This window comes from Lutzomyia longipalpis, chromosome 4, assembly GCF_024334085.1.
Source record: "Lutzomyia longipalpis isolate SR_M1_2022 chromosome 4, ASM2433408v1".
Lineage (NCBI taxonomy): Eukaryota > Metazoa > Arthropoda > Insecta > Diptera > Psychodidae > Lutzomyia > Lutzomyia longipalpis.
In genome coordinates this window covers 23562773-23588240 of record NC_074710.1, presented here as the reverse complement: position 1 = coordinate 23588240, position 25468 = coordinate 23562773, and the positions used below count along the sequence as shown (strand labels likewise).

The following is a 25468-nucleotide window of genomic DNA, read 5'->3' as shown; positions in this document are numbered from 1 at the left end:
TCATGGTGCACTCGAGCCTCTTCGCATTCCTTAAATGTTGCTCAAAAACTCTTTGTGATATGATTGTTTGAATTTGCCTTAGCAGGTTTCACAGAATATCATTTTTTTGGTGTATGGCATCTGCTGTAAATTCTTACACACATTTCACCCTCATGAGAGACCCATTAGTATCCGCCTCGTGTGCAAGGAGCTCATTGGCTAAATAGCAGCAGCAGCAGCAAAAAAGTAGCGGGTGGCAGAGCCAAAAAACTCCCAAAGATAGCAATAAGAAGAAAACAAGGGGTGTTTATCTAAAGAATATTTTAATATCTAATTAATCTTTTTTTAATTAGTACTTTTAAAGATTTGAATTTAGTACTTTGAGGGTTTGAAAGATTTGAAATAAATAGTTTTTTAAATGTTTTTGTCTTCAGTTTAAGCCTTTTAAGGACAGAAAGCCGAAAAATAATTTTCTAATTGAATTTAGTACATTTTGGTTGGAATTTAGTACTTAATGGGCTTGAATTTAGTACTTTGCGAGCTTGAACTTACTACTTTTTAGGATTAAATTTATTACTATTTGTGCATGAATTGTGTGTTTTCTTTTGGGCATCAATTTAGTACTTTTCATGCTCGAATTGAATACTTTTTGGGCTTGAATTTAATATATTTTAGGTTTGAATTTCTTCAAATGCAGATTGTCATAGACCAGAAGATTGGTACTCATGCTTTCAGCTTGATGTACTGTTTCATTGGCAAACGTACTACACAAATGATGAAAATGGACGTTATTGTCATTCTATCCTACCAGAATGTAAGCTCCAGGAATGGTTTAAAGGACTCTCATTTATGCCTAGGAGGACAATAGTGGCTCTTAGTCGTATTATATCTAATCACTATGGCCTACGTGCTCATCTTAAAAGATTTGATATGGTAGATGACCCATACTGCGAAACGTGTAACACATATGAGGATATAGACCATGTTATATTCTCGTGCAGGAAATATTCTGTTGGAAGACTGGGAATGCGCAACATTTGTGAATCTCTTGGGTTGGAACCTTGCGTTCGAGATTTGGTAGCAGTGAGCTTGGAGAAAAGGCTTAATGAACCGCTCCGACTTTTAGTTGAATTCCTAAAAGATAATAGGATTGTGGTGTAATGACAAATCAATTGTAGGTGTTAGCGGTCCACATGGGTCAGTAGACCCGAAGACCTTAGGGAAGGGTGGGGAGGAGAAAAAAAAAAAGGTTTGAATTTAGTACTTTTAAGATTTGAATTAAATAGTTTTTAAACGTTTTTCTCTTTATTTTGAGTTTTTTAAGGACTAAAAACCGATTTTTTGTATTTAGTACTTTTTAACCTTAAATTTAGTACTTTTCATGCTTGATCTTGAAAATTTTTATGCTAAAATTGAATATTTTTAAGGCTTTTGCTCCTTAATCTTTCTAATTTATATTTTTATAACTGAAAAACAAGTAGATCTTATCTAGCCCAGTTATTTTAATTCCTTTTTATCTGAATACCCTCCAAAGAACTAAAATAATTTCTCTCAGATAAACACCCCTTGGAAGAAAATTTCTCTCCGGACGGTTGCTAGAAATAAAATAAAAACAAATATAGGATTAGACGATTTTTGTGCATATAATGACATTGACTGACTCGTCTCTGTCTCACAAGTCAGATATATTTAGCAACGTTAAGATCTTCACATCCATTTGCAAATAAATCTGATTGTATACATAATTTGAGATACAATTGTATTACATTGTCGCGCCAAGATCAGACGATGGCGGGATATTTTAATTCCACTGAATTCTTGTCTAAAGCGTGGAATTAGTTGCACAATAACCCATTTTATTTAATGTGCTTAAGATATGGAATTTTCTGCTTCAATATTTCGGTTTTAGGATGTTTAAAATGTTAAAAGTGAGTGGTAAAAAGAAAATTTCATGTTGGATTTGAACCCGAGGATTTTCGTACAAGAGACAAGAGCGTTGTCTCCTGCACTAATTACTTCGTATTTATCATAAATACTTTAAAACCAAAATATTTCAGTTCTTAAAAATTAAAAAAATAAAATGTTGGAAAAAATAAAAAAAATCATCTTGCAGCAATTAAGGAATAACTAAGAAAAGAAAAACAAAGAATAAATAAAAAATCAACCAGCACAGTGTTGTGTCAAATGTGTCAAGGTCCATTTGGATGTCTTAAGAATCTGTGCATTAAACATCTTTTTGTTTATAACCTGAAGATAATAAAAATAGCGACAAGATAAAAAAAACAGACGAGTAAATGAAATAAAAAGTTTCTTTTGGTCTCTTTTTATCCAAATTCGTCATCATTTTGCTGTTAAAACTAATTTCTGGGTGTGTCTCATGTTGCGAATAATGTTTTCTCAATCTTACAAACTATGTTACTATCAGCTTTACTATGTTAGTAAAGCTGATTTCCTTGGTTATTACTAAGAAGTAAATTTCTAAGAAGACCTTTGAATATGAATTTTATATGTTAGGAAATTACAGTGAAAAAATAAAATTAATTTGGTGGGCATATTCGATACAGTAGTCGTCTGTATAGAAGCCCTCGCGTTGTGATTCCCAAAAGCCCTCTATTGGTTGTATGAAAACGAATCAACAATCATTTCATCCAAACGCAGACATTATTCCACTCAATAACATTTTTCACGATTGATATGGCAGTTGAATTTTTTTTTTGTTAATATTTATAGCTTAGAGAGAAATCAAAAAAATTCTTCCAAAGCTTTCGGCACTATTTGTATATTTTTTTTTAGTAGGTTATTTTCAATTTTTTAATAATTTTTTTTTGATCCTGTAACTGTGTGTTTAGATGAGGAAAAGAACAATGAAGAGACCTAAAAAAATAAAACAACTGATGTTATGGGACTAGCTTATGTGTCTCAAACTGAAGAATTTTTTCGTCCGGAATTTGGTGTTTTCCGGAAGCGAAATAGTAAAAATAACGAAAACTTTGGAGATTTTCAGAAGTAAAAAAATTATTTTGCTTCATCTTAACACTCTGATCATGCTTAAGATTTAACTAGATCCTCTTCAGGATTTCCGGAAAAGAAAATACGTGTTTTCCGGAAGTAAAATAGTAGAAATTAACGAAAACTTTTGAGACTTTCAGACATAAAAAGGTTATTTGCTTTATTTCAATTCTAGGATCATGCTTAAGATTTAACTGAATCCTATTCAGGATTTAGGGAAAAGGAAATACAAGTTTTCCGGAAGTGAATCTTTTCAAAATCAACTAACCCACAAAATTATTTTAAAAAAAATTTGTTGTTTATTAAATTAAGACTTTAGTTGACTATCCTATCCAGGAAGATACGAAAGAATATTAGCGATTGTAGGACCTAATTTAATCCAATGTTCGTTAATCGAATCATTTGACATTATGCTGCACGAGGCTGTTGTGCAGTACTCCAGTGTAAAGTAAAATAATTATTATTGCATGTTTTCATCACGTGAAGCAAATCAATAATAAAAAAAACCAAAAATTCTCTGAAAGGGCATCTCTAGAAAAAACTTCTTTGGGGATTTCCGCGCAGAAAAAAGCAACATTCCTTGAATTTCAGCATAGATCATGTTCTTGCTTCCACCCACATCGCCATGTGATCCAGTTTGGCTTAACCACGCCGGAGCATGTTCAGTGAGCAACCTTGCGCATTGTGTGTAACATGTGCTCTGTTGCAATTATCTTAACATTGTCACCTGCTGATCATTGTTTTCCGCGAATGTTTCAAGCCTAATCGCATATGCGTCTGTGCAGAGTATGCATTATGTTCTGTGAAACTACATCATCTCACAGCCATCTGCCGACGTGATCGTGATAAAAAAAACCATGGCGAAAGCATTTTTTTTCTCGTGGCTCTCTTTTGAGATTAGACGCGCACACAACGAAATGTTGTGGAGCAGATAAAACTTCGGACGGTCCTCATTCTTCGCTCAGACTGTCTCCGCGATCGGCCTAGTCCGTGTGCCACAAAAGCCGTCTTGCGCATCGGGGGCCTTCTCAGTGGTGCGCTTATGTCACAGCGCTTCAGTTTGAATTGATAACAGATCGCGATCGGAGCTTATTTCCACCAACTCCGTGAATGGGCCACGTTTTCGCCATTTCTCGGAAATTTTAGTTTCCCGTGAATGAAGATTTTTATTTAAAAAACTATTTTTAGATACGTTCGTTTTAAGTAAATAAACTTTTTTTTAGCCGTTAAGTGATCGTTAATTTTAGTGACAAATTAAATAAGTATTCTCTCTGTGTTAGGCGCGGGAAAAAGAGTGAAAATTATCGGGAGTATGAGAAAAAAATGCTGGCAATTCATGGAAATTCAGCAAGAACACCAATTGTCGCGTACAGGGTGTTTAGTGTTACATAAATAAGATTATTTCAGACAAAATTTCAACCAAAAAGCAAAATTGCTTTTGAGGCAAAAAAAAAAAAAAACAGAAAATCCTTCCGTGTTGAGTGAAAATTTGTGTTTAGCTGTGAGAATTTTTTCGTCCGAGAGAGAGAAAATTCCTTTTGGCACATCCCAAAAATAAATGGGAGCCGCACTTTTGTGATTCTCAACTTTGTGTCACAACGAAGCGTGAAAGTCTCTTCGGTATACAGACCATGAGTTAAGCCAAGTTGCAAAGAAAAAAAAATCCCTCAAAGAGTATTCTCAAAAAACTCTGCCTAAATGCATCTCAAACTGTGATTGGACGTCTTCGATAAACGAAGATTAAGAAAGAAGAAAAAAAAGTCAGCAAAGAATCAAATATACAGCACTATAAGTCTAATAAATCAAGCAGCTTAATCACCACGAGATAGAGCAAATATGGTGGCCACAGGCGAAAATCGCACACGAAATGGTCACGTTCTTGTGTGGGAGCAACCAGGGCTGTTTCAGAGTGAGGATGGAAAGCACAAGAAAAGTAGGTTTCTCACATCGTCACCCATTATTCAATTAATTGCATTTATTTATTGCCACGCGCACGACTATTTGCCACCCAAAGATCTATATGCCCTCCCCCCTTTTCCCCCGACGTACAAGCCCCTCGCAAGAAATGCTGATCTTCGCGACGTCAGTGTCTTTGAGCACGCCGATAAGACGAGCTAAGCGTGACAAACGCGTGATTAAGTTGAGGGAAAAGTGTGAGGATGATCGGCAAGAGCTTAAAATAATGTAGAGTGTGCTGTGTCATGAGCCCACCTCTTATCTCCATCATACATCCTGCATTTTACTAAAAAAGATTCAATTTTAAGTACAGTGATGATTTGTATTAAATTGATTTTTTTTCGTTATGTAATTCATAAATTGTTTAATAGATAATTCAGGTAATTTATTCTGTTGGAAAAGCCTTATATATTATGTAATACTAAATTTATTATTCTGTCAGCGGATATTTATTCTGTCAGCAAAGTATTTTATTTTGTATATTTTTTTAACTGAAATCTTTTATAAGCCTAATTTTTTATTATCTCAGTAATCTCTTTTATTCTGCCAGAAAAGTTTTTGTTTGTCAAGAAAATATATTTTTTTAGAAAAAAAAACTCATTTATTCTGTGAGCATAATCACGTATTCTCTAAACAAAATTTTGTATTGTCAGCAATGTCTTATTTAAAAAAAACTATTTTTTCGTCCAGTAAACTCTTTTATTCTATTAACAGAATCATATATTCTGCAATGATATATTTTTATTCTGTCAGCGGATATTTATTCCGTCAGTAAAGTATTTTATTTTATATATTTTGTAACCAAAATCTTTTATTTACAAGTGTAGAATTTTATTCTCTCAGCAATGTATTTTATTCTGCTAGAAAAGTTTTGATTTGTCGAGAAAATCTTTTTCTTTATTAAAAAAAACTCATTTATTCTGTAAGCATAATCACGTATTCACTACATAAATTTTCGTGTTGTCAGCAATATCTTATTTTTCAGAAAAAAACTTTATTCGTTCAGTAAAAACTTTTATTCTATTACAGAATCATATATTCTGAATTTTTATTTTATAAGCGTAATTTTTTATTCTCTCAGCAATGTCTTTTATTGTGCCAGGAATATATATTCTGTAAGCAAAATTTCGTATTTTATCAGCAATGTATTTTTTATTTTGCCAAAAGTTTTTAGCTCAGTTAAATGATTCACTCTTGTAACGAAATTAATATATTCTGTAATCAAAATAATAGTATATTCTGTAAGCAAATTAATATATTCTGTCAGCAAAATCATGCGTCTTATTTAGTTTTACAAAGACTGAGAATATTTCTATCAAAATATTTCCAAGTTAATCAGTATTATTCTCAATGCAATATTATTGAACAGAAGAATGTGCTGACAGAATAAAAGTTATTTGTTTACAGAATAGATTTTTTTTTCTTCGAATAAAGCTATTTAAATGTTCAAATTAAGGTCTTTGTTTTAGTTTTAAAAAGAAGAAAAAATATCTTCAAGAATAGATCAATTTGCTTACAAAACTGAGAACAATGCTTACAGAATAAATGTTACCTCTAACAGAATATTAAAACGTGCTAACAGAATAAATATATATTTTTTTAATTTGGATGTATTTCTGAACAAAAGATGAACCACTCCGCAAGGAAAACCCCGCCTTGGTTTTTGGACACGCTTCTCCACGGAAAGTTGGTGTGCATTAGTCGCAGAAAAAAGAGCATAACCAATAATTGCAAATATACAATAAAATACGTATTATATTAGATAAATACTGATTAGCATGGAATGCGTGGGTGGGGCAAATTGCGGGGGTGCCCTGCCTGTCTTTCTCCCGCCATCATGTCCATCAAGTATGCGTTTATTGCTTGGCACATGATAGGCCAGAGATTCCAAACGTCTAATACAGCACTGTGAGGAACGTGCACTCAACATTGTTGGGACTTTTCCGCATAAATTACGACAATATGTCACATCTCATTTACATTGCGAGATAAGCATTTAGTTGTTTTTTTTTTGTTTGAATTAATCGCCAATACTTTTCAGCACCAATATGCCTTCTTTTGCCGTTTTGCTCTCTAGCCCCGAAAAAAATATTTCTCAGCATCTTCGGAAAGCTGGTCAGGAGGTATTCGCGACGGTGCGGCTTTCTTGTTCTCTCGCGCGGGGATTCCAACACCTGTGTTGTGCCTTTTTGAAACCACGCAACAATTACCATAAATTGTGATTTTGCATCACCCAAAGCGTTCTTCTTCTTCTCACCCAACATACCGATTTTGTTGTGGAATTTGCGCGTGTTTTGTTTGATTTTTCCTCAGCACACCGCAATAGCATCTTCATTGACAGATTTCTTTCTTGTTTATCATATTTTTCTTGTTGTTGTCTTTCGGTTCCTCAGAAAAATATTAAAATCTTTTCGGCTTTTTTGGTCGTGAGACATATAAAATATATTTTGTTTTATGACGAATATGGAAATGTTTGAAAAACACACAAAATTTTCCGCTGCACTATTTGGGCACGTAGTCTGGAAGCGATAGTGACCCTATGAGGTCAGACTTTTATTCTTTACCGCGCCCAGACACCCTCCTCTTGACGTGTTGCCTTGAGAGATAAAATATTCCTTAGAAAAAAATAGGTTGAAGGTCGTGGGAAGTTCCTCATTAAAATATATTTTGTAATCCTTGAAAATTTGTCAAAATTTCGAAGAAAGTCCCCAAAAAGTTTTTTGGAGAAATTTTTCAATTTTTTAATTTCTTCAGTGTTTTGAATACGTCTGATGTTATACTGATTTCACCGAGAAATGTTGAAAGAATAAATTTTTTAGGCTCCTAATTGAAAGACTACAAAAATATAATTTTCTGAAGATTAATCTGTTTTATATCAAGAGAAATTCTTTACTAGAAATTAGCCATTAAAGTCATGCCTAAGTTTCTTAGAACAGGCTTAAGATTTTTTAATACAGTCTAATTTTTTTAGGCTAGATTTTAATTTTTTAATCTAGATCTTTTCAAATAGGGCCTAAATTTTTCAAGCTCGGCCCAAATTTTTCATTCTAGGCATAAATACTTCAAGCTAGATATAAGTTTCTCAAGTTAGGAAATAGTTTTTCAAATTAAGCCTAAGTTCTTCAGGTAAGGTATTAGTTTCTCAAACTACACCTTAGTTTTTCAGATTAGGCCTCAGTTTCTTAAGCAATGGCTTAGTTTTTAAAATTAAGCCTAAGTTCTTAAGATTAGGTATTAGTTTTTCAAGCGAGGCCTTAGTTTTTCAAGTTACACCTAAGTTTTTTAGGTTAGGCCTAAGTTTTTCAAGCTGGGGCTTAGTTTTTTCAAGTTAAGCCTAAGTTCTTAAAGTTTAGTTTAAATTTTTCGGATTAGGCTTAAGTATTTAAATCTCAGTCCAAGATTTTTAGTCAAGGCCTAAATTTCTTTAAATTAGACCTAAATTTTTAAAGTAAACTCAAAGGGTTTTATTAGAATTTTACGGTTTTAAGATTAGGTCAGGTTAATTCGAAGCTGTATGCATTTTTTGGGGGTTTAATATTAAAAAGCTTAAAACCGATCTAAAATTTAAAGTTTTTTCTTTAAAACGTTGGCTTAAACCCATTCACAAGTAATGAATAAACTTTTAAGCGATCTGATATCATACTAATTTCGACAAGAAAAACAAAACACTAATTTAATTTTTTTTTTTTGTAATGTCATTCAAAGAAATCTATTCTAACTGGTGATTCATTTAACAACTCACGTTGATCTTTAATAAGAAATTAACGAAAAAAAATGACTAAAGATTTAATCTCATTGATCTAATTGTTCTAATCCACTCATCTATTCTCGTTTTAATATTAAAATAAATATAAATCTACTTAGAAGACAACTATAAAGATGAGATAAGGATTCAAAAATGATTTAAATTTAATTCGTTGACATAGTGACGGATTAAATGAGGGAGCTAAAATGGGTGACGCGAAAACAAACCGTAAACAGGCTTCTAAGAAGGCGCACAAACTGAATGACTTTGGGGAACATGTGCTTCGACTATGAACACCGCATGTTTGTGCTATCTCATGCTGTAATTGACACTCTCATGGCTCTGATAGCGACATCGGAGCTGCGCGATGGAAAATGTTATAATTTCATCAATAAACATGCGAGTTATCTGGCATTCGCAATCGGTTAGCATTTCCACTTTTGGCGCTCGCACGGAGCGGGAGGAGGAGTTGGGCAGGAATTCTTTTTGGCACTTTTGTGCCTCTCTTGCAAATTATCTTGCCTCGTGGAATTTGCATATTAACAATGTGATTAATACCGTCTCGGCCCACACAGCCAAGCATACAGATTGGCTAAAAGCCAGACCACGGATTTAGTGTCCTGCTCAACGTGATTTGCTTTCAGTGCACGCGATTCCTATAGGTGCGCTGAATTCTTCTTCCTAAAAGTCCTCATTTATGGAAAATTTTCTTGAAAAAAATCCTAAAAGCTTTCCTGATTCTTCTGCAAAAAATATGATCAAAATTTTCATAAAGGACCATTTTCTGAGCTTTATTTGAAATCTTTAAAATTTTATTACCATTTAAAGCATAAAATAGATTGTAAAGAAAAATTTGAAGAGCATTGAAAGAAAATACTCTGAGCAATCTGAATCGATTCACGTGATTTAGCTTTCCGCAATTGTTGAAGAATGATTTCATTTGGCATATGCGCACAGATAAAGGGGCTTAATAAAATGTATTAAATTACACATCTATTCTATGGGAGCTTTTGCAGTATGCTCGACTTTTAGAGGAATATTTGTTTAAAAATATTAAAATTTAATTATTTTGCAGAAATATAAACTTTGATAATCGAAAAGTTCAATCAGGGACGTACTCAAAAGTTCAAAAAGGTGTTTTAGAAAAAAAAAAATTAAAAATTCGTTAAAAATAAATTAAAAAAGAAGGTTTAGAAAGATCAAAATTACTAAATAATATTAACGGTCATTACATTCAAATAAGCAGCTTTAAGCTTTTCATGCAATTCCTTCGTTTTCATTTAACGTTTGACGTATTTTCGTTGACATTTGAAGTTTCTTTTTTGGCATTTGACGTTTCTTTTCAAAAATGTTACGTTCTACTACATTTGCCTCATTTAAAAAGTTTCAAAATTATTTTAAAACTTCTGCCCTTCTTTTTTTTTCTACGTTTAAACTTTTTTACTGAAGGTTTACATTTGACATTTGTTGTTTCTCTTCAAATGATTGACATTTGCCTTTTTCTTTCAAAAGTTCACGTTTGTGAAGATTTTACTTATTAATTGGAAACTGGAACATTTTTCTTGCTAAAAGACGTTTTTTATTCAAACACTTGACATTTTTTGACATTTGTTGTTTCTTTTCTAATTATTGACATTTCTTTTTAAACGCCTGAGATCTTTTAATGTTTAACGTCATGTTCATATTCTAATTTTTGATGTTTTTTTTTCATGATCTCTGAGGTTCCTTTTCGAACGTTTCACATTATTTGCTTATTTCTTTATTTATCTGTTTGACATTTATACGTTTGACAGTTTTTTCTAACGCTTGACACTATTTTTCTAATTTTTAACGTTTCTTGTTAAATCTCTAAACTTAAGGATGGAAAAAATGTCCTTAATTCGTTTTTTTTACAAAATAGATATTTATATTTTTAAAATTACAACAATTTTTATATTAAATTAACCCTCCATAATCAACATTTAGATGGGAAGTTTGAAAAGGAAGAGAAGCCGAAAATTTTGCGGTGTTAAATTTCTTTGATAAAAAATTGAAATTATTTGCTTATACAATTGCATGTAAATAGAGTTTTTTTGGTCTTCTCTGCGAGAGCACTCCTCTCGCTTATCAACGTCGGCGCTATTTTGATATAAAATTCATGCAATAAACATTACGCGTGCGCTTTCTTCCGCTATCGCGACGAGAAAATGAGGGGAATGTCAAAGTACAAAGTTTGCGAAAAATAATAATTTCGAGGATGGCCCCATTTTCCAACCCCAATTTCCATAAAACTTTACTTGAAGAAGACGAGAAAAAAAGGAAAAATAGCGATGTCTGTGTAAATATTTTCCTCAAAATTTTTGCCCTGATTCATGGTGCGTTAGTCATGCTAGTTTATTCAAGTTCTTCCAGCTAATGGAAAAGTCTCTTATCTGAATTTTTTCTGACTTGTCTGTGAGAGCTTTCTCGGCAGCACAGAGGGAGCTTTTAAGTAAAAGTCTTTGCCATGTCATGCCTAAGCACACGAATGGCATCAACTACTTAACAGAGTCAAAGTCACGTTTCATGTCCACAGGTTGCTGCTGTGCTTCCCACTCAGATGCCATCGTGATCGCTATCATGATGGAGCACCACATAAATATATCAATGGAAACAACCATTTCACATGACAAGATTCCTTATCAGTCGTAAATAATTCTCACTTTGTGTGCTTTCCACGCTAAAATGAAGAGCTTCCTTTTGAAGAAAATTTTGATTTTATTCATCATCTTCATAAATTAATCATAAAGCAAAGAATCATCCTTGGAAATGTCAACGCATCTCTGTGACCTTAGCTCTGTCGTTAAGACATTAGTTGGCACAGCTATTGGGATTAGTATTTGCTTCAATAATATTCTTGATAGAATCATATAAATGCTTTTATTTTATTGTTGAGAATTTTTTGTAACGGTTGATTTTTAAAATGATTTGAAGGCATGAGAAAGATTCGTTCAAAATAGAAACGTCAACGGAAGTATTTTAAATCCTTTATAGCAGGACAAAGCTTTCAAATGAATGTCAGAATTTAAAAATTTAAAAATACTGTTAAGAACTGGTCAAGAGCTGAACGAAAGTCTTCGAATTATTCGTCAAGATTCGGGTTATTTGTTAAAAATATTCGAATTATTCGTTAAGAATTTTCGGATTATTTTTCAAGAAGATTTGAACTATTTGTTTAGATTCGAATTGTTCGTCGAGATTTGAATTATTCGTCAAGGAGTTTCAGACTATTTGTCAAAATTCTGATTTTTTCCTCCAAATGATTCGAAGTCTGTCAAGATTTGGATTATTTGTCAACAGTCTATATTATTCGTCAAGATTCGGATGATTCGCTAAAATAATTCTTTCTTGGAACTGGTTCTCTCTGACTAATCTTTCCTGAGACGACAACGACAACACTTTGAATTTTTCTTCTATTTTTGAATGAAACTGAAAAAAATCAAATATTTCGTTTTTTTTAAACTCCTATTCTATTTTAAGAATTTTCTAATCTTCAAAACACACTAAAAGCTAAATTATAAAATATTTTTCAATAAGCGGGAATTTTTTTTTCTACAAATGAGGCAATTCTCGTGATTCTGCCCTTATCATTGACGCACTTCACCCGATGATTTCTTTCACTTTAATGACTTTAATCGTGACACCCATCCACTCTGCAAATACTGAATCTATATTGCTTCGGCTTGACATGATAAGAAAATGCCTCACAGAATGATGGAGTTGTTGGGGATTAAAAATGAGAAAATAAATAAAAAGAAAAATTTAACATTTAATTTCTTCTTTGCAGAATGGTTGGGTACGCGCCACTTTGTCACATTCATGCTCTTCCTGGGCATGGCAAATGCCTACGTCATGCGAACCAACATGTCCGTGGCTATCGTGGCGATGGTCAATCACACAGCCTTGGATGCGGAAGTTGAGGAGCTGGACGATGAGTGTCCCGATACGGACTATGGAGAGCACACGGATACCATACAGGATGGGGAATTTGCGTGGAGTACGAGCCTTCAGGGGTACATCCTGTCGTCCTTCTTCTACGGCTACGTCATCACGCAGATCCCCTTTGGCATCCTGTCCAAGAGGTACGGCGCTCTTCGTTTCCTCGGCTGGGGGATGTTCATCAATTCGGTATTCGCCTTCCTCGTGCCCGTTGCCGCTCGTCAAGGTGGCTTTGGGTGGTTGATTGTTGTACGCTTCATTCAGGGCCTCGGTGAGGGTCCTATTGTACCCTGCACGCATGCCCTGCTGGCCAAATGGATTCCACCAAATGAACGCTCCCGAATGGGAGCCTTTGTCTACGCTGGAGCACAATTCGGCACCATCGTGTCGATGCCACTGTCCGGCCTGCTGGCTGAGTACGGCTTCGACGGAGGCTGGCCGTCCATTTTCTACGTCTTTGGAATTATCGGCGTTGTGTGGTCTGTTGCATTCATCTGGCTTGTCTACGAAGACCCATCATCACATCCCAGGATCGATGAGCGGGAAAAGAAGTACATCATCAGTTCGCTCTGGGGAACAGCTAACATCACGGTGAGTGTTGCTAATGTTGCTAAATTCATTAAGGCTTTATTTACATAAACCAGGCTTCAGTTTTATAAGCCTGAGCTTAAGTTTTTTCGAAGTCTAATCGAAGTCTAATTTCTATAAAGCTAAGTCTCAGTTTAGCCCGACTTAAGAAACAAAGCTAAACCGTTTATAAAGCCAGGCCTATTTTTCTTAGGCCTTATAGTTCCTTCTTAGTTATTGTAGGACTTTTAAGACGCATTTAGCCTCAGTTTAGCCTGATCTAACCTCGAAACCTTAAAAGCCCGGTCTTTTAAAAAAAAACTTAAGTCTAGTCTACAACAAATGCCTTGCTTAAAAATCAGAGAACTGTCTTTAAAAACTTTAACCTAGTTAGAAAAAAAACAACTGAGATCTAGCTTAAAGAAGTTTCTAATGGTTTAGAAAAACTCAGATCTGACTTAAGACGATTTACGTTGGTTTTCGTTGATGCCAAGGAAGACGTTTTGACCGACAAAACGTTTTTAGATATTCCATTGATCAATGAAAAGATCGTATGTTTCATGGTCGCTGTTAATACGTTAAGAAACTAGAAATCGGTTCTAAACAAAATCGTTAAACAAATGTACCCTACCTAAAATCGATTGAAAATTGTTTCATTCCTTATTGAAACTGATCAGATTTTGATAACAAAACTCTGTTTATTCAAAATTGGATTCTTAAGACGCCTTCTGAAAGACTTTAACGATTTTAACAGCTACATTGAGTCAGCAAGTATAGCTAATGAGAACACTTCGTTTAATTTCATCAGCCAATCAGAAACCTCTGCGTCAGAAAGAATTCTTCTTATTCATTTATAATTCAATATTTCAAATTATTTCAATATGATTAAAATTAGGCTTAAAAATTGAGTTTTGGTCCAAAATTTAATTGGAATAAAATGCAGAAACGTTTTTTTTTACATGCTTTCAAAATGGAATATTTCCTCTTCACTCCATTTGCTACTGTTTCCCCTATTTTACAGTAAAAGGTATTATTAATTGCCAATATATAGGCATTGTTGGTTTGAACAGCTTATCAATTAGTTTGGAATTTGTAAATACTCAAGAAAGGTATTCCCTGAAATAACAATAACATCTCAACTGAGGTCTGCTTGACCGCGTTCTGATTTATTAAATAAATTCAATATCATTTGAACGATGAACTGACAATTTATTAAAAAAAAAATATGATTTTTATGCAAGATGAACGGGTAAAGTTCTATTACAAGAAATAAATAAAATTAGATCAGTCACGAGAAAGTGATAAATTAGTCTTAGCTCAGCTATAGTCGAGCGCATTGACCTGTAAATTATCTGTGAGGCTGAGGATCTGAGGTTACTGTGGGAGTTGCCCAAAGTTCCCTTATAAAGCTGACTGTCTGTGCGCTACAAAATCTACAAATAAAATTGTAAAATGAAATTTAATTGAAAAAGAAGAAGATTCATATGATTTTGAAAGATCTCTGTGATTGGCTGATAAATTCTGGACAAGTCTTCCTATTGGCTAGCCCACTTAGACTACGTCACAACCGCAGATTTTTGAAAATTGACGAATTCAACGATTTTATTTTTATTTCTGTCAAGCTTAACTGAATAAATCAGAATAAATTTTTTAAATGAATTTTCTTTTCTTTGCAGAATCCACCAATTCCATTCAAGGCAATCATCAAATCTCTTCCCTTCTATGCCATCCTCTTTGCTCACATGGGTCAGAATTATGGCTATGAAACCCTTATGACAGAGCTCCCAACGTACATGAAGCAAGTTTTGCGCTTCTCAATCAAAGAGGTGAGACGTTGCATCCTGGGCATGAATTCTCTAAGAGTGAAAAACTCCCGTGATAAACTCCTGAAGGCTTTAGCGCTTTAAAAGAAAACCGGGAAAATCTTACGGGAGTTGATCACTTTTACGTGAAGTTTTCCTCACTTTTTCCCTGCAAAAAGTCTTCGGGAGTTTATCACGAGAGTTTTTCATTCTTAGAGAATACAGCCCCGGGATTAAGAAGAATTTGACTAAAATTTGGTAAAAAAATCTTTGCAGAATGGAATTCTCTCAGCTCTTCCGTACCTGGCCATGTGGCTGTTCTCGATGTTCATCTCTGTGATCGCCGACTGGATGATCTCGTCCAATCGCTTCTCCCATACGTCAACGAGGAAGATAATCAACAGTATCGGGCAGTATGGCCCGGCTATTTGTCTCGTGATAGCTTCCTTCACGGGCTGTGATCGTGTCCTCACCGTGGCCATGCTGACAATTGGCGTGGGACTCAATGGTGGCATCTATTCGGGCTTTAAGATCAACCACTTGGACATCACACCACGCTTCGCCGGCATCCTCATGGCCTTCACGAATTGCACAGCCAATCTGGCTGGGTTGCTGGCACCCATTGCAGCTGGGAACCTCATTGAGGGCAAGGTGAGTGTGCCAAAATATTGTTTTACGAAGGAAAATTGAAATTAAAAGAAAAATTCTCTTCTTGTAGCCAACAATTGCCGCCTGGCAAGTTGTCTTCTTCATTGCGGCAGCCGTTTACATCTTCTGCGCCACTTTCTACAACGTCTTTGCTTCCGGTGAACGGCAACCGTGGGATAATCCCCTAAATGATGAACCCGAACCACGGCGCTCCATCCCAAATGGCCACTCAAACACCGTCATTGAGTCGCGGCAGTAAAAATTCCTTCAAGCGCATTAACACTTCTTTTATCGGCCATGGAGGTTACCTACAAATAACAATTTACCCTCCTCCGCAACTCGACACAGTGAATACGCTACGATATAAAATAGGATAAAAATAAAATTTTCGCGTTTTTTTGCAATAAATCAGGCCAGGAAATTATGAGAGGAGAGCCCGCATGGAGTGAATGAGATGAAAAAGAAAGAGAGAAATTGAATGAAGTATGAAAAGTTTATTGAAATAACACAAAAAAATATAACAATGAATTTATGAGAATTTATTTAAGAAGAATAAAATAAAAAAAAAGGAATTGCAACAAGAAGTAATTCCATTTAGTGAGATTTTTATAACGATGCAAATGTAGGAAGACAAGTGAGATATAATTTAATTTACAAACTAATTTGTAATCTGTACATAGGACATCATTACCTTAATGATTTAATTTTCAACAAAGAAAAAGCATATCGAAGAAATAAAATTCTTCAAAAAGAAGTTTTTTGTGTTTTATTGGGTTGGAAAAAAATTAAATTTAATTTTTTTTTAAATTTTTAAATATTTAAAAAATATATTTTTTGATTTCCAGCTTTTTAAAAACGATTTTTCGATTTTTTACAGATTCGGGTACATATTGCAGCACTCATTACGAACTAAGCGATTCAACTCCGTAAAAAGTTTGTTTCGCTAGGACTTAGTTTTCGAACATAGGCTTAAGTTCTTAAAGCTCGAGCTCATTTTAAGCGATAGTTTAGTCTGTAAGGCTAGGCTTTAAGATTTTAATGTCAGACTTTTAAGGTTTTAGGGTCTGAGTTAAGGATTAAATGAATTTGAAAAGCCTGACCTTAAAAAATTTTAAGCCCTTCATGGAAAACTTAAGCAGTGCTTTAAAAACTTTTGAAAAAAAATTAAACTAGCCTAAACTGTATTTCTCAGTTATCTAATGAAAATATTTACTTGTCTGCATTTTTCTGTGTTGTAACAATGCCTGATTAACAAAAAACTTCCGTCTTTAACAATTTACGGATTTAGGAAAAAAACTGATTCAAAATTAATTATTATTACTGACTCCTTAAAGACTGCAAAGAAGTCGCCATATGCATTATGTGTACTACATCAAGAGGTCCTGACTTCAAAGTCTATGCTTAGACACCTTCAAAGAAGTAATTCCAATTCGAGGGTTGGGAAATATACTATCTATTCTAAGTTCTGTAAATTTTAAATATGACTTAGCATAGTATATTTCCTAACCCTCGAATTATAAATAAGATACGAGAAAACCAAAACTCGCTGACCCATGACACAAGAAATGTAAGAAGCTGAAAGACCTCCTGTTTTATACAAACGTACGTTGGTTGAATAAGGGGCAATCTATTGGCCGATATTTTGAGCTTAGAGAAGAAATAAAATAATTTCTTCAATGTTCTATGGACAGAATAATTATTAATTTGACCATTTTCTCAAATTGGGAGTCATAAGGGAATGTGAACCAACACCATGGCTAAATCCCGTGACAATACGAGACAAAAAGGATGGAAGAATAAGATTCTGCCTCAACAAACACAAGCTAAAATAAGTCACAGTCCGAGATACATTCCCTCTTCCTTTCATTAATGATTATCAATTAACAGGTTCCTAATATTTATCTTCCATTGATTGGTCACTCTTGAAGATCTAGATCATTTTCAGGTATGTGTGAAGGCGGTTTGGTAAAAGGTCAGTTACGTGGAAGAACATGATGTTCGATCTGAAGGGGAGCTTCATAGTACTCTTTCTACAATGTTTCAAGAGTTTTATTCCCTCTTCATCAGGTCTATAAAATTGTGTAACAATAAGAGGGAATAAAACTCTTGAAATGTAAATGTAAATGCATGGAAAAGTGTAATGCTAAGCTGTTACGGGTTAAACACCGTGATCTCTTACACGATTTTTTTTTAATTCGTGAAGCTTTGTAATTTCTTCCTATTTCTTATTAACAAATTTGTGTGGAACTCTCAGAGGTTAGTAAAATGTCTACGCATCTTTTTCAGGGTAAATTTATCCTAACCTCACTTATACGTTAACTTCAAGTTTAAACAGCAAGCATTCTATTAAGAAAATCATCAACTATTTTCAATTCTAAAGCTGATTTGTAGGTTCTTAGCGTTAAATAAATTTGGTTTTAGAAAAAAAGAAAGCTGAACAGATGGCTTCTTACAGACCTATTAGCCTGCTGCCTGTATTGGCAAAGTTTTTTGAGAAGCTCCTGGCCTTTGCGTTGAAGTCCATTCTAGATGAAGATAAACCAAGCCTGACCAGACCATATTAATTCGATTTCAGACCTGCTAATAATAAGCTTATTAAGCTTACAAACAGGATTCACTCAGCTTTGAGTAGGGACGGTCAAGCGTTCGACCATGTTTGGCACGAGGGTCTCTTCTTCAAGATCACAAAGAATCTACAGTAAAACTTTTACTTTAGTGAAGAAAAAAAGGAGCAATCCTTCCGGTAGCGTCAGCCTAAACGCATTCTTTCAATTTTGGCCAGTGCATTCAATTTTGGTAAGCCAGAAGACGCATAGAAGCGTTGAAAGCTCTGACCAAAATTGAAAGGATGCGTTTGGGTTGATCCACCGTCCCCTTGGCTGACGCAATAGGAAGGATTGTTCCTTTCTTAGGCTCCGAAGAGGGATCAATTTGAGTACAAATGATGCGCGTGCAGGAAAAACCGCAAGAGCGGAATTTTTATCATAAATTTTTGGCACTGCGGAAGAAAAATTACTCTTAGAGATTCAGTATAGACCACACAATTACCACAGGCAGTTGATTCAATATCACAGAAAAACTCTTTGGCAAAAACTGATTTGAGACTGCAATCAACTGCAGCTAAAGAAGCTGCAGTGGATTGGAAGCGATTACAGTCGCGACAGTCGCGGCCACCCCAAACAAATCTGAATCTGAAAAGAATCCGTTAATAAAAGCTCAATTCAAACTTTACAGATACCTGTAATGCCGACTAAAAGCTCACTTTGTGTGAAACTTTGGGAGCTTCAATGTGGTTCGCATAGCTACTATATAGCATTGATAGGGGAATTTCGTTTTTTTTTCTGGCATTTACGAGCCTTTTCCCCGTCAATGTGTGCTCCTCAAATTCAAGTGCAAGAGCGCGATAGAGCCTCCCTGCGAATTCGCTGTTAAATTCTTATCGTGGCCTAGGGTGATTGAGGTGTGCTGAAGACTTTTTTCAATTTAATTTTCCGTGTATTTTGGTGTGGTTCTTGTGCTTTGTACACAAAAGTTACTTTCTGGGTGAGAAGGAGAGCAAAAAATCCATATAGGTGTTTATGTTTTTCTTCTCTTGGCGAAACGGGAATGGCCATTGATGTGGGGAAGAGCGCATGAGTGGAAAATAGACGGTGTGTGTGAAAAGTCTGTACGACCTAATTTCATCTGTACCATGGCTTTCCCTGAGCTGTCATAGGGACTTCTGGGGGAATTTCGGTGATTTCCACCAGGTTTCTTGGGAGGAAGATTGTGAGGCGATCCCTTTAATTTTTTTTTGGAGTGAAGACGAGGTTTGTTTTGTCTTGGGATGTTGGAGCGCCATCCATCTGAATCTGTTTTACGCGCGCGAATCATTTGGCGCTCCATCGTCGTCACATTGTACCGTCATCGGTGGGGAATTCGGCCTTTACCGACATCATACCGTCTTGCTTTCGCGCACTCGTACCGTACCCCACTGCTCCAGTGTGTTGTCCAAGACACTCCACTTCACTTCGATTAGAAAAGTCACGGCAAACGGACGTTCTCTGGATCACACGGAATCTCAGAGTCGCGCATTAACACCCAGAAATTGTGCAAATTTTTCGTATCTCTTCTCCAAACCCAAACGTCCCATCTTCTGTGGGCCCTTTAAAAAATATATAATCATCCTAAATTGAGTTTTGTGTGCCGAAAAAGCTTTGTTTGTGTCACAAAAGCACTGAGAAAAGAGACTTTTTGGTTGCTGGCTTTTTTTGCTATTCTGTGAATCATCTGTGGTGGGTCGCGTATATAGGCGAGAATGCAAGAAAACAAAAACAACACATAAAATTCGTATTGCCTCCCCGCCCTGCTCGTGCTTCCCGCCGAGACGGGAAAACCCTTATATACATATATCACAACGAGAGGCCTATAGTGGTCAAGTCTCGAGCGCTACAGCACTGCACACAGTCGCAGTAAAAAGTGAAAAACCCGAGCTATTAGCAATCACCATAAAACATAAGAAAAAAAATTTTCTCAATTTACCTTTTGAAGTTGTTGAAGCAAGCAAAAAATCCACAACTTAATTCACAAACACCCATTTGGTCTTTTTCTCTCATAGCACACAAGCAAGAAAGCAAATATTTATCGGACTGTGTGAATTGAATTTACGTAGAATAACAATCTTCTACATTTTTTTTTTTATTCTTTATTCTTGCTCCACCGATCGGTGATTCTCTATTTCACATTTCCCTCCACACAGCACACATAGACGCGTGTGTGGTTTAATAGACAAGAAGAAGACATAATAAACGAAGAAGTGTTGCAAAAAGAAAAAGCCAAAAAAAGCGCAAAGGAGCGAATTCAGCTGACAAATCGTGCAGAACAATCCTCTCTAAATTTGGTGAATTAGAGTTTTTTTCTTGGGGGTGGTGGTTTGTGCTATCTTCAATTTTTTTCTGTGTGTGTAACCAAGCAAGGAAGGAGGCGTCAAGATGGCTGAGGAGGAAATCGAAGGAGAGCATCATGAAAATAAATTTGCCCTTCGCAATCGTGGACGCAAAGGTGCGCTGAAGAAGAAGAATATCTACAATGTGAAGGATCATCGCTTCATACCGCGCTTCTTCAAGCAACCAACCTTCTGTTCTCACTGCAAGGATTTCATTTGGTGAGTTTTATTTTTTTTAATTAATATTTTAATAGTGGATTTCGATCGTGATACGATCTATTGATACTTTGTAAGGATAAAATTATCCTGGACTGTGTGCTATAGGTACGTTTCATTGATGGTCCTAGCCGTCCTGGTCAGAAATTTGGAATCTAGGAATTTATTCTAGAGGGTTCTCTTCAGAAATAATAAGAACGACTTATAAGGTGTTAAGGTTAGGTTTCATGAAGATTAAGATTTTTAAGCTATATCAACGGTTGTTGCCTTTGAATAAGGAGTTTTTAACAGTTTGCTCCTGAAATTTTGACATTTGTTGCTTGTTTTCTCTATGATTTGTCTTATCTAACGTTTGATGATTGTTTTCTAACGTTAAATATTTATTGCCAAGACGGTATTTTAATACCGAGATTTTTTATTCTCTGGACGTAGTTTCAATTTTTTAGTCTTACATATTCATTTCAATATTATTTTGAGCACTGAGGAAGGACTCAAATTGTCCGAAACGTCAATTTTAAATGAACTTCTTTAAACCAAAAAATTCAGAACAAAAATCTGAGTTTCATCACCATATGAAAGGATTATTTTAACGTTTTGTGTACACATTTTTTAAGCTTCTTTTACCTTCATTCAATCGTTTGACACTTAAAAGAATTCTTTTCTAACGTAAAACATGTAATATCTTTACGGACGTTTATTGTATTGTTTGACATTTTGTCAAACATCTTACGTTTATTGAAACGTTTGCATTTTTACTTCAATGTGCGACATGTATTTTAACGTATGAAGTTTCTTCTATTACATTTGATGTCTGTTTTAAAACGTTAGACGTTTATTCAAATACTTTACATTTCTTTTCAACGTTAGACGTTATTTTTAAAGTTTGGCTTTTACGAAAAATGAATGATTAAACAATATTGAACTGAAAATTAAGTTCTTTTAAGTTTAAGTTCTTTTTGAATCTGATTTTGTTCAAAATGTTATATGAATAACTTAAAGTTTCATACTCAATGTTGTAGCGTATGAAAAGGGTCTTCATAAATTTGAGCAAAGAAATAAAAGAAAAATTTAAATTTCACTCATACAGAAAATTATATTTAGCCAAAATTATTTTTAAAATTTTAATTTTTAACAATTTAGATTTATTAAAAAGAAAAATCGCTTTTATAAATTAAAAATAAAAAGAAAAAAATTTTTTTTTTATTCAAAGAAAATGAAATTCCACGCGGTTATTTAATAAAATGAAAATTAGGGCGCCAGATAATCTTTAAATGATTATCCCACGTGGGAAAATTAATCGGAAAATTCTACTTACAATAATTTCCAATTTTTCTTACAAAAATCTTCCGACTCCTTTACAAAAATCTTCCGGCTCCACTCCAACAATCCATGGGTTTTTCACAAAATCAAGAATTTACAAATTATAATTTTCACTTACAATATTAGCAAAAAAAAAAAAAAATATATCAAAGAAATTACACCACCAATATATTTTTGCTGCTGGTCTTTTTGCTAGTCGAGATAGAAGTGACCGAGAGATTTCCAAAACTCGCTCATCTCCCACTTAAAAATTCAAAAACTTTGGTGGCAACCGCACAGGGTGCCACACTATTCAAAACTTAATAAAAAAAAGAAAAAGGATAAAAAGAAAAAAAATGTCTTAACTTGGGGAAAAAAGGAAGGATAAAGAGAAAATATGACTGAGGGGAGGAAACTCATTGTGCGTCCACCTTGAAAATCCTACCCTACTTCAATATTGACACCCCATCGAAAAGAAAAAGAAAAAGAAAAAAAAATGATATCGCCCAAAAATTAAGGAGAAAAAAAATAGTAATTCACGAGGAGCGAGAAAAAAAAATATATATATACATATTTTGTATATACAGCATAATGAAGAGGAAATCAAATATCTTAAATTTTGCTCGAATGATCGAAGTTAAAGAAATCCATCCGAAGGCGATACTCTACTTGACAATACTCCCGTAGCAATGATCCCACTCCCAAACTGCCCACTCACCGCATTCCCCTGGGAAAATGATTTTTCATTATTCCCTGTTTGGCTCCTACGCTACTCCGACTTTGTGCCATGTACATGGTGCGGCGACCAATTTTCAGTGTTTCAATATAATGCCGATCTTGCCATGCATAGCCTCGCCCAGCGAAATAGCATATGCAGCTATGGCTGCGGAGGGTTAGGAATTTAGCCAGTGGCCATAATCGATACCACGGTGAAATGCGTTAAATGGAAAAATCTGAAAACGAGCACTACCACAGGAATACGGAAGTCAAATAAAATATACTTTATCGAATGTAGATCCGTAAGTCCGACACCCGAGATAAATTTAAGAAAAATAAAATACATCATAAAAGAAATCAAGAAAAACTCCTCGCTTATCACTGCTCGAGATCAAAAATAAGACAAATGCAGATCAATAAATAAAAATTCTCGCTGGCCAGTCGAGGGGTGTTTTTGGGAAAAAGAACATCCAAATTCACCTAATGGATCATACCATTTGTGAAATTAATTGATCGCGAAATTGAAGATAAAAATTAGCGAAGGAGGAAAAAAAATTAATCTGCTTTGAGATCTTTCTTGTGGTAGACTCCCTTTCTGCTGGGATCATCTACATCTTGAACAGTGTAAATATTGTTGTGGATGGCTATTATCTTAGCTTTAATCCACGCAGGGAGGAACTTAGCCTGTATTCCCTGGGCTGCATTCGAGAGGCGAAAATTCCTTCTCCAAATTGTTTCACCTACTGTGAATTTGCGTTCTACAGCATGATGTGCTTTATTATATTGATTGGAGCCATGCTCATGGGCTTTTCTTAAGTTAATCATGGCATTCGAACGACAAATCTGAATTACAGACAGTCTATCTTCAGGAGGTCTGTTCAAGGTGGATACGCAATACTCTCGAGCATCGGTGATCATGTTTTGCCCGAAATTGAGGTAATAAGGACTGTATCTAGTGCCCTCATTAACTGCGGCTCGCATGGAAACCGCAATCTCCGGCAATTTTTCATCCCAATCTGCATGATTCTCGCGAATATATGCTTTGATTGAGGTGATGATACTGCGATTGTAGCGTTCGGTAGCATTGGATTGAGGATGGTAGGCAGGGGTTGTCCAGTGTTGTATGTTAAGACTTGAGAGATAGTTCTTAAAATCACTACTGACAAAACTGGGCCCCGAATCGGTCATGAAAATTCGTGGACACCCAAAAATAGAAAAAACATGATCTCTGAGAATTTTAATAATCCCAGAGGATTGCATATTTCTAAGGGGATAAATGAGCACGAATTTTGTCAATTTATCGACCAAAACAAGAATACAAGTGTACCCGTGCCTTGATCTAATCAATGGTCCAATAAAATCTGCGGAAATAAATTCCCATGGACGTTCAACATTAATTTGTGATCCCATTGGTGGCACAAGAGAGTAATTTGGGGCTTTAACAGCTTTACAAATGTTGCAATTTTTAACATACTGCGCAACATCTTGCCTCATCTTTGGCCAAAAATAAAACTCACAAACCCGATGGAAGGTCTTAAAAAACCCCATGTGTCCTCCCATTGGATCATCATGGTATCTTGAAATCAATAGATCACGTTGTTCTTTGGGAATTACCATTTTCCAACGATGATCTGGGATTGAGTGCTCATTCAAGAACCGACAGTTCTTGAACAACCGCCCATCCTTTATCATAAAATCAGGAAAATTCTGAGGCTGAGAATTTACTTTATCAAACAAATTTGTGTACCACCGATCCAAAATTTCATCTATTGCCTCAACACGCGATAAAAAATCAGGAAGCACATGATCTTTACCAGGTCGGTGTACAATATTAAAATTATGAGATTGGAGTTTCATAGCCCAGCGGGCTAATCTACCCTTGACCTCTTTCGATTTTAATAGCCACAAAAGGGCAGAATGGTCAGTCTCTACGGTAAAAACAGACCCTTCAATATAATCTCTAAATTTATCAATCGAGAGCACGACCGCAAGGCATTCTTTTTCAGTGGTGGTATAATTTCTCTGACTTACAGTGTATTTGTGGGAAAAATATGAGATGATCCTCTCCTGTCCATCCACTGACTGCAAGAGACATCCACCAGCCCCTAAGTCTGAGCTGTCGCACTTCACGATGAATGGGAGACTATAATCCGGCGTCGCAAGAATGGGTGCAGAGGTGAGAAGCAACTTCAGCTGCTGTAGAGCATCATCTGCCTCCGTTGTCCATACAATGTTGGTGGGTTTACCCTTGAGAAGCTCTGTGATGGGTGCTGCGATGCTGCTGAAGCTTGGGATGAACCTTCTGAACCAGGAGAGCATCCCCATCAGCTGGCGCACTTGCTTCACAGAAGTTGGTGGTGAGAGATCTTGAATGGCTTTGACCTTCTCACGATTTGGGCTGACACCCTCAGCGTTGACTGTGTATCCGAGGTAGATGAGTTCCGGCACACAGAACTTGGACTTCAGGATGTTAATTGACAGATTTGCTTCTCGCAACCGACGGGAGACTTCGGTGAGGCATCTCAGATGGTCTTCAAAAGTGTCGGTGGCGATGATGATGTCATCAATGAAGCAAAACACCCTCGGTTCCAAGTCGACGCCTATCACCATAGACATCAGACGGGCCATCTCTTGCGCTGAATTGGTGCA

The 25468-nt window shown here is 35.4% G+C and overlaps 5 protein-coding genes across 9 annotated transcripts in view; 3 read left to right on the top strand and 2 right to left on the bottom strand.

Annotated features, from left to right (window-relative positions):
* LOC129795021 (putative inorganic phosphate cotransporter) overlaps nt 1–16417 on the top strand; it is a 37577-nt gene extending 21160 nt beyond the window's left edge. The window contains exons 1-5 of one of the 2 annotated variants that reach the window (XM_055836028.1): nt 1035–4921; nt 12495–13237; nt 14890–15039; nt 15292–15666; nt 15734–16417. In XM_055836028.1, the coding sequence (XP_055692003.1) occupies nt 4825–4921; nt 12495–13237; nt 14890–15039; nt 15292–15666; nt 15734–15922 (1554 nt within the window). In that variant the 5' untranslated portion in view covers nt 1035–4824 and the 3' untranslated portion in view covers nt 15923–16417. Of the gene's footprint in view, nt 1–1034; nt 4922–12494; nt 13238–14889; nt 15040–15291; nt 15667–15733 lie in introns of those variants that run through there. The other variant, XM_055836029.1, reaches the window with a different exon arrangement.
* Nucleotides 1–25468, bottom strand: part of LOC129795035 (probable asparagine--tRNA ligase, mitochondrial) — a 1173171-nt gene that overhangs the window by 679481 nt on the left and 468222 nt on the right. The window lies entirely within an intron of this gene.
* The window catches only part of LOC129794972 (mucin-2-like), an 826140-nt gene that overhangs the window by 544423 nt on the left and 256249 nt on the right, over nt 1–25468 (top strand). The gene's annotated exons all lie outside the window — the stretch shown is intronic.
* Nucleotides 1–25468, bottom strand: part of LOC129795002 (sodium-dependent nutrient amino acid transporter 1-like) — an 899230-nt gene that overhangs the window by 679481 nt on the left and 194281 nt on the right. The window lies entirely within an intron of this gene.
* LOC129794998 (protein kinase C, brain isozyme) overlaps nt 19103–25468 on the top strand; it is a 76239-nt gene continuing 69873 nt past the window's right edge. The window contains exons 1-2 of one of the 4 annotated variants that reach the window (XM_055835996.1): nt 19103–19123; nt 20402–20806. In XM_055835996.1, coding sequence (XP_055691971.1) covers nt 20634–20806 — 173 coding nt within the window. In that variant the 5' untranslated portion in view covers nt 19103–19123; nt 20402–20633. Of the gene's footprint in view, nt 19124–19343; nt 20807–25468 lie in introns of those variants that run through there. The other 3 variants (XM_055835994.1, XM_055835992.1, XM_055835993.1) reach the window with 3 other exon arrangements.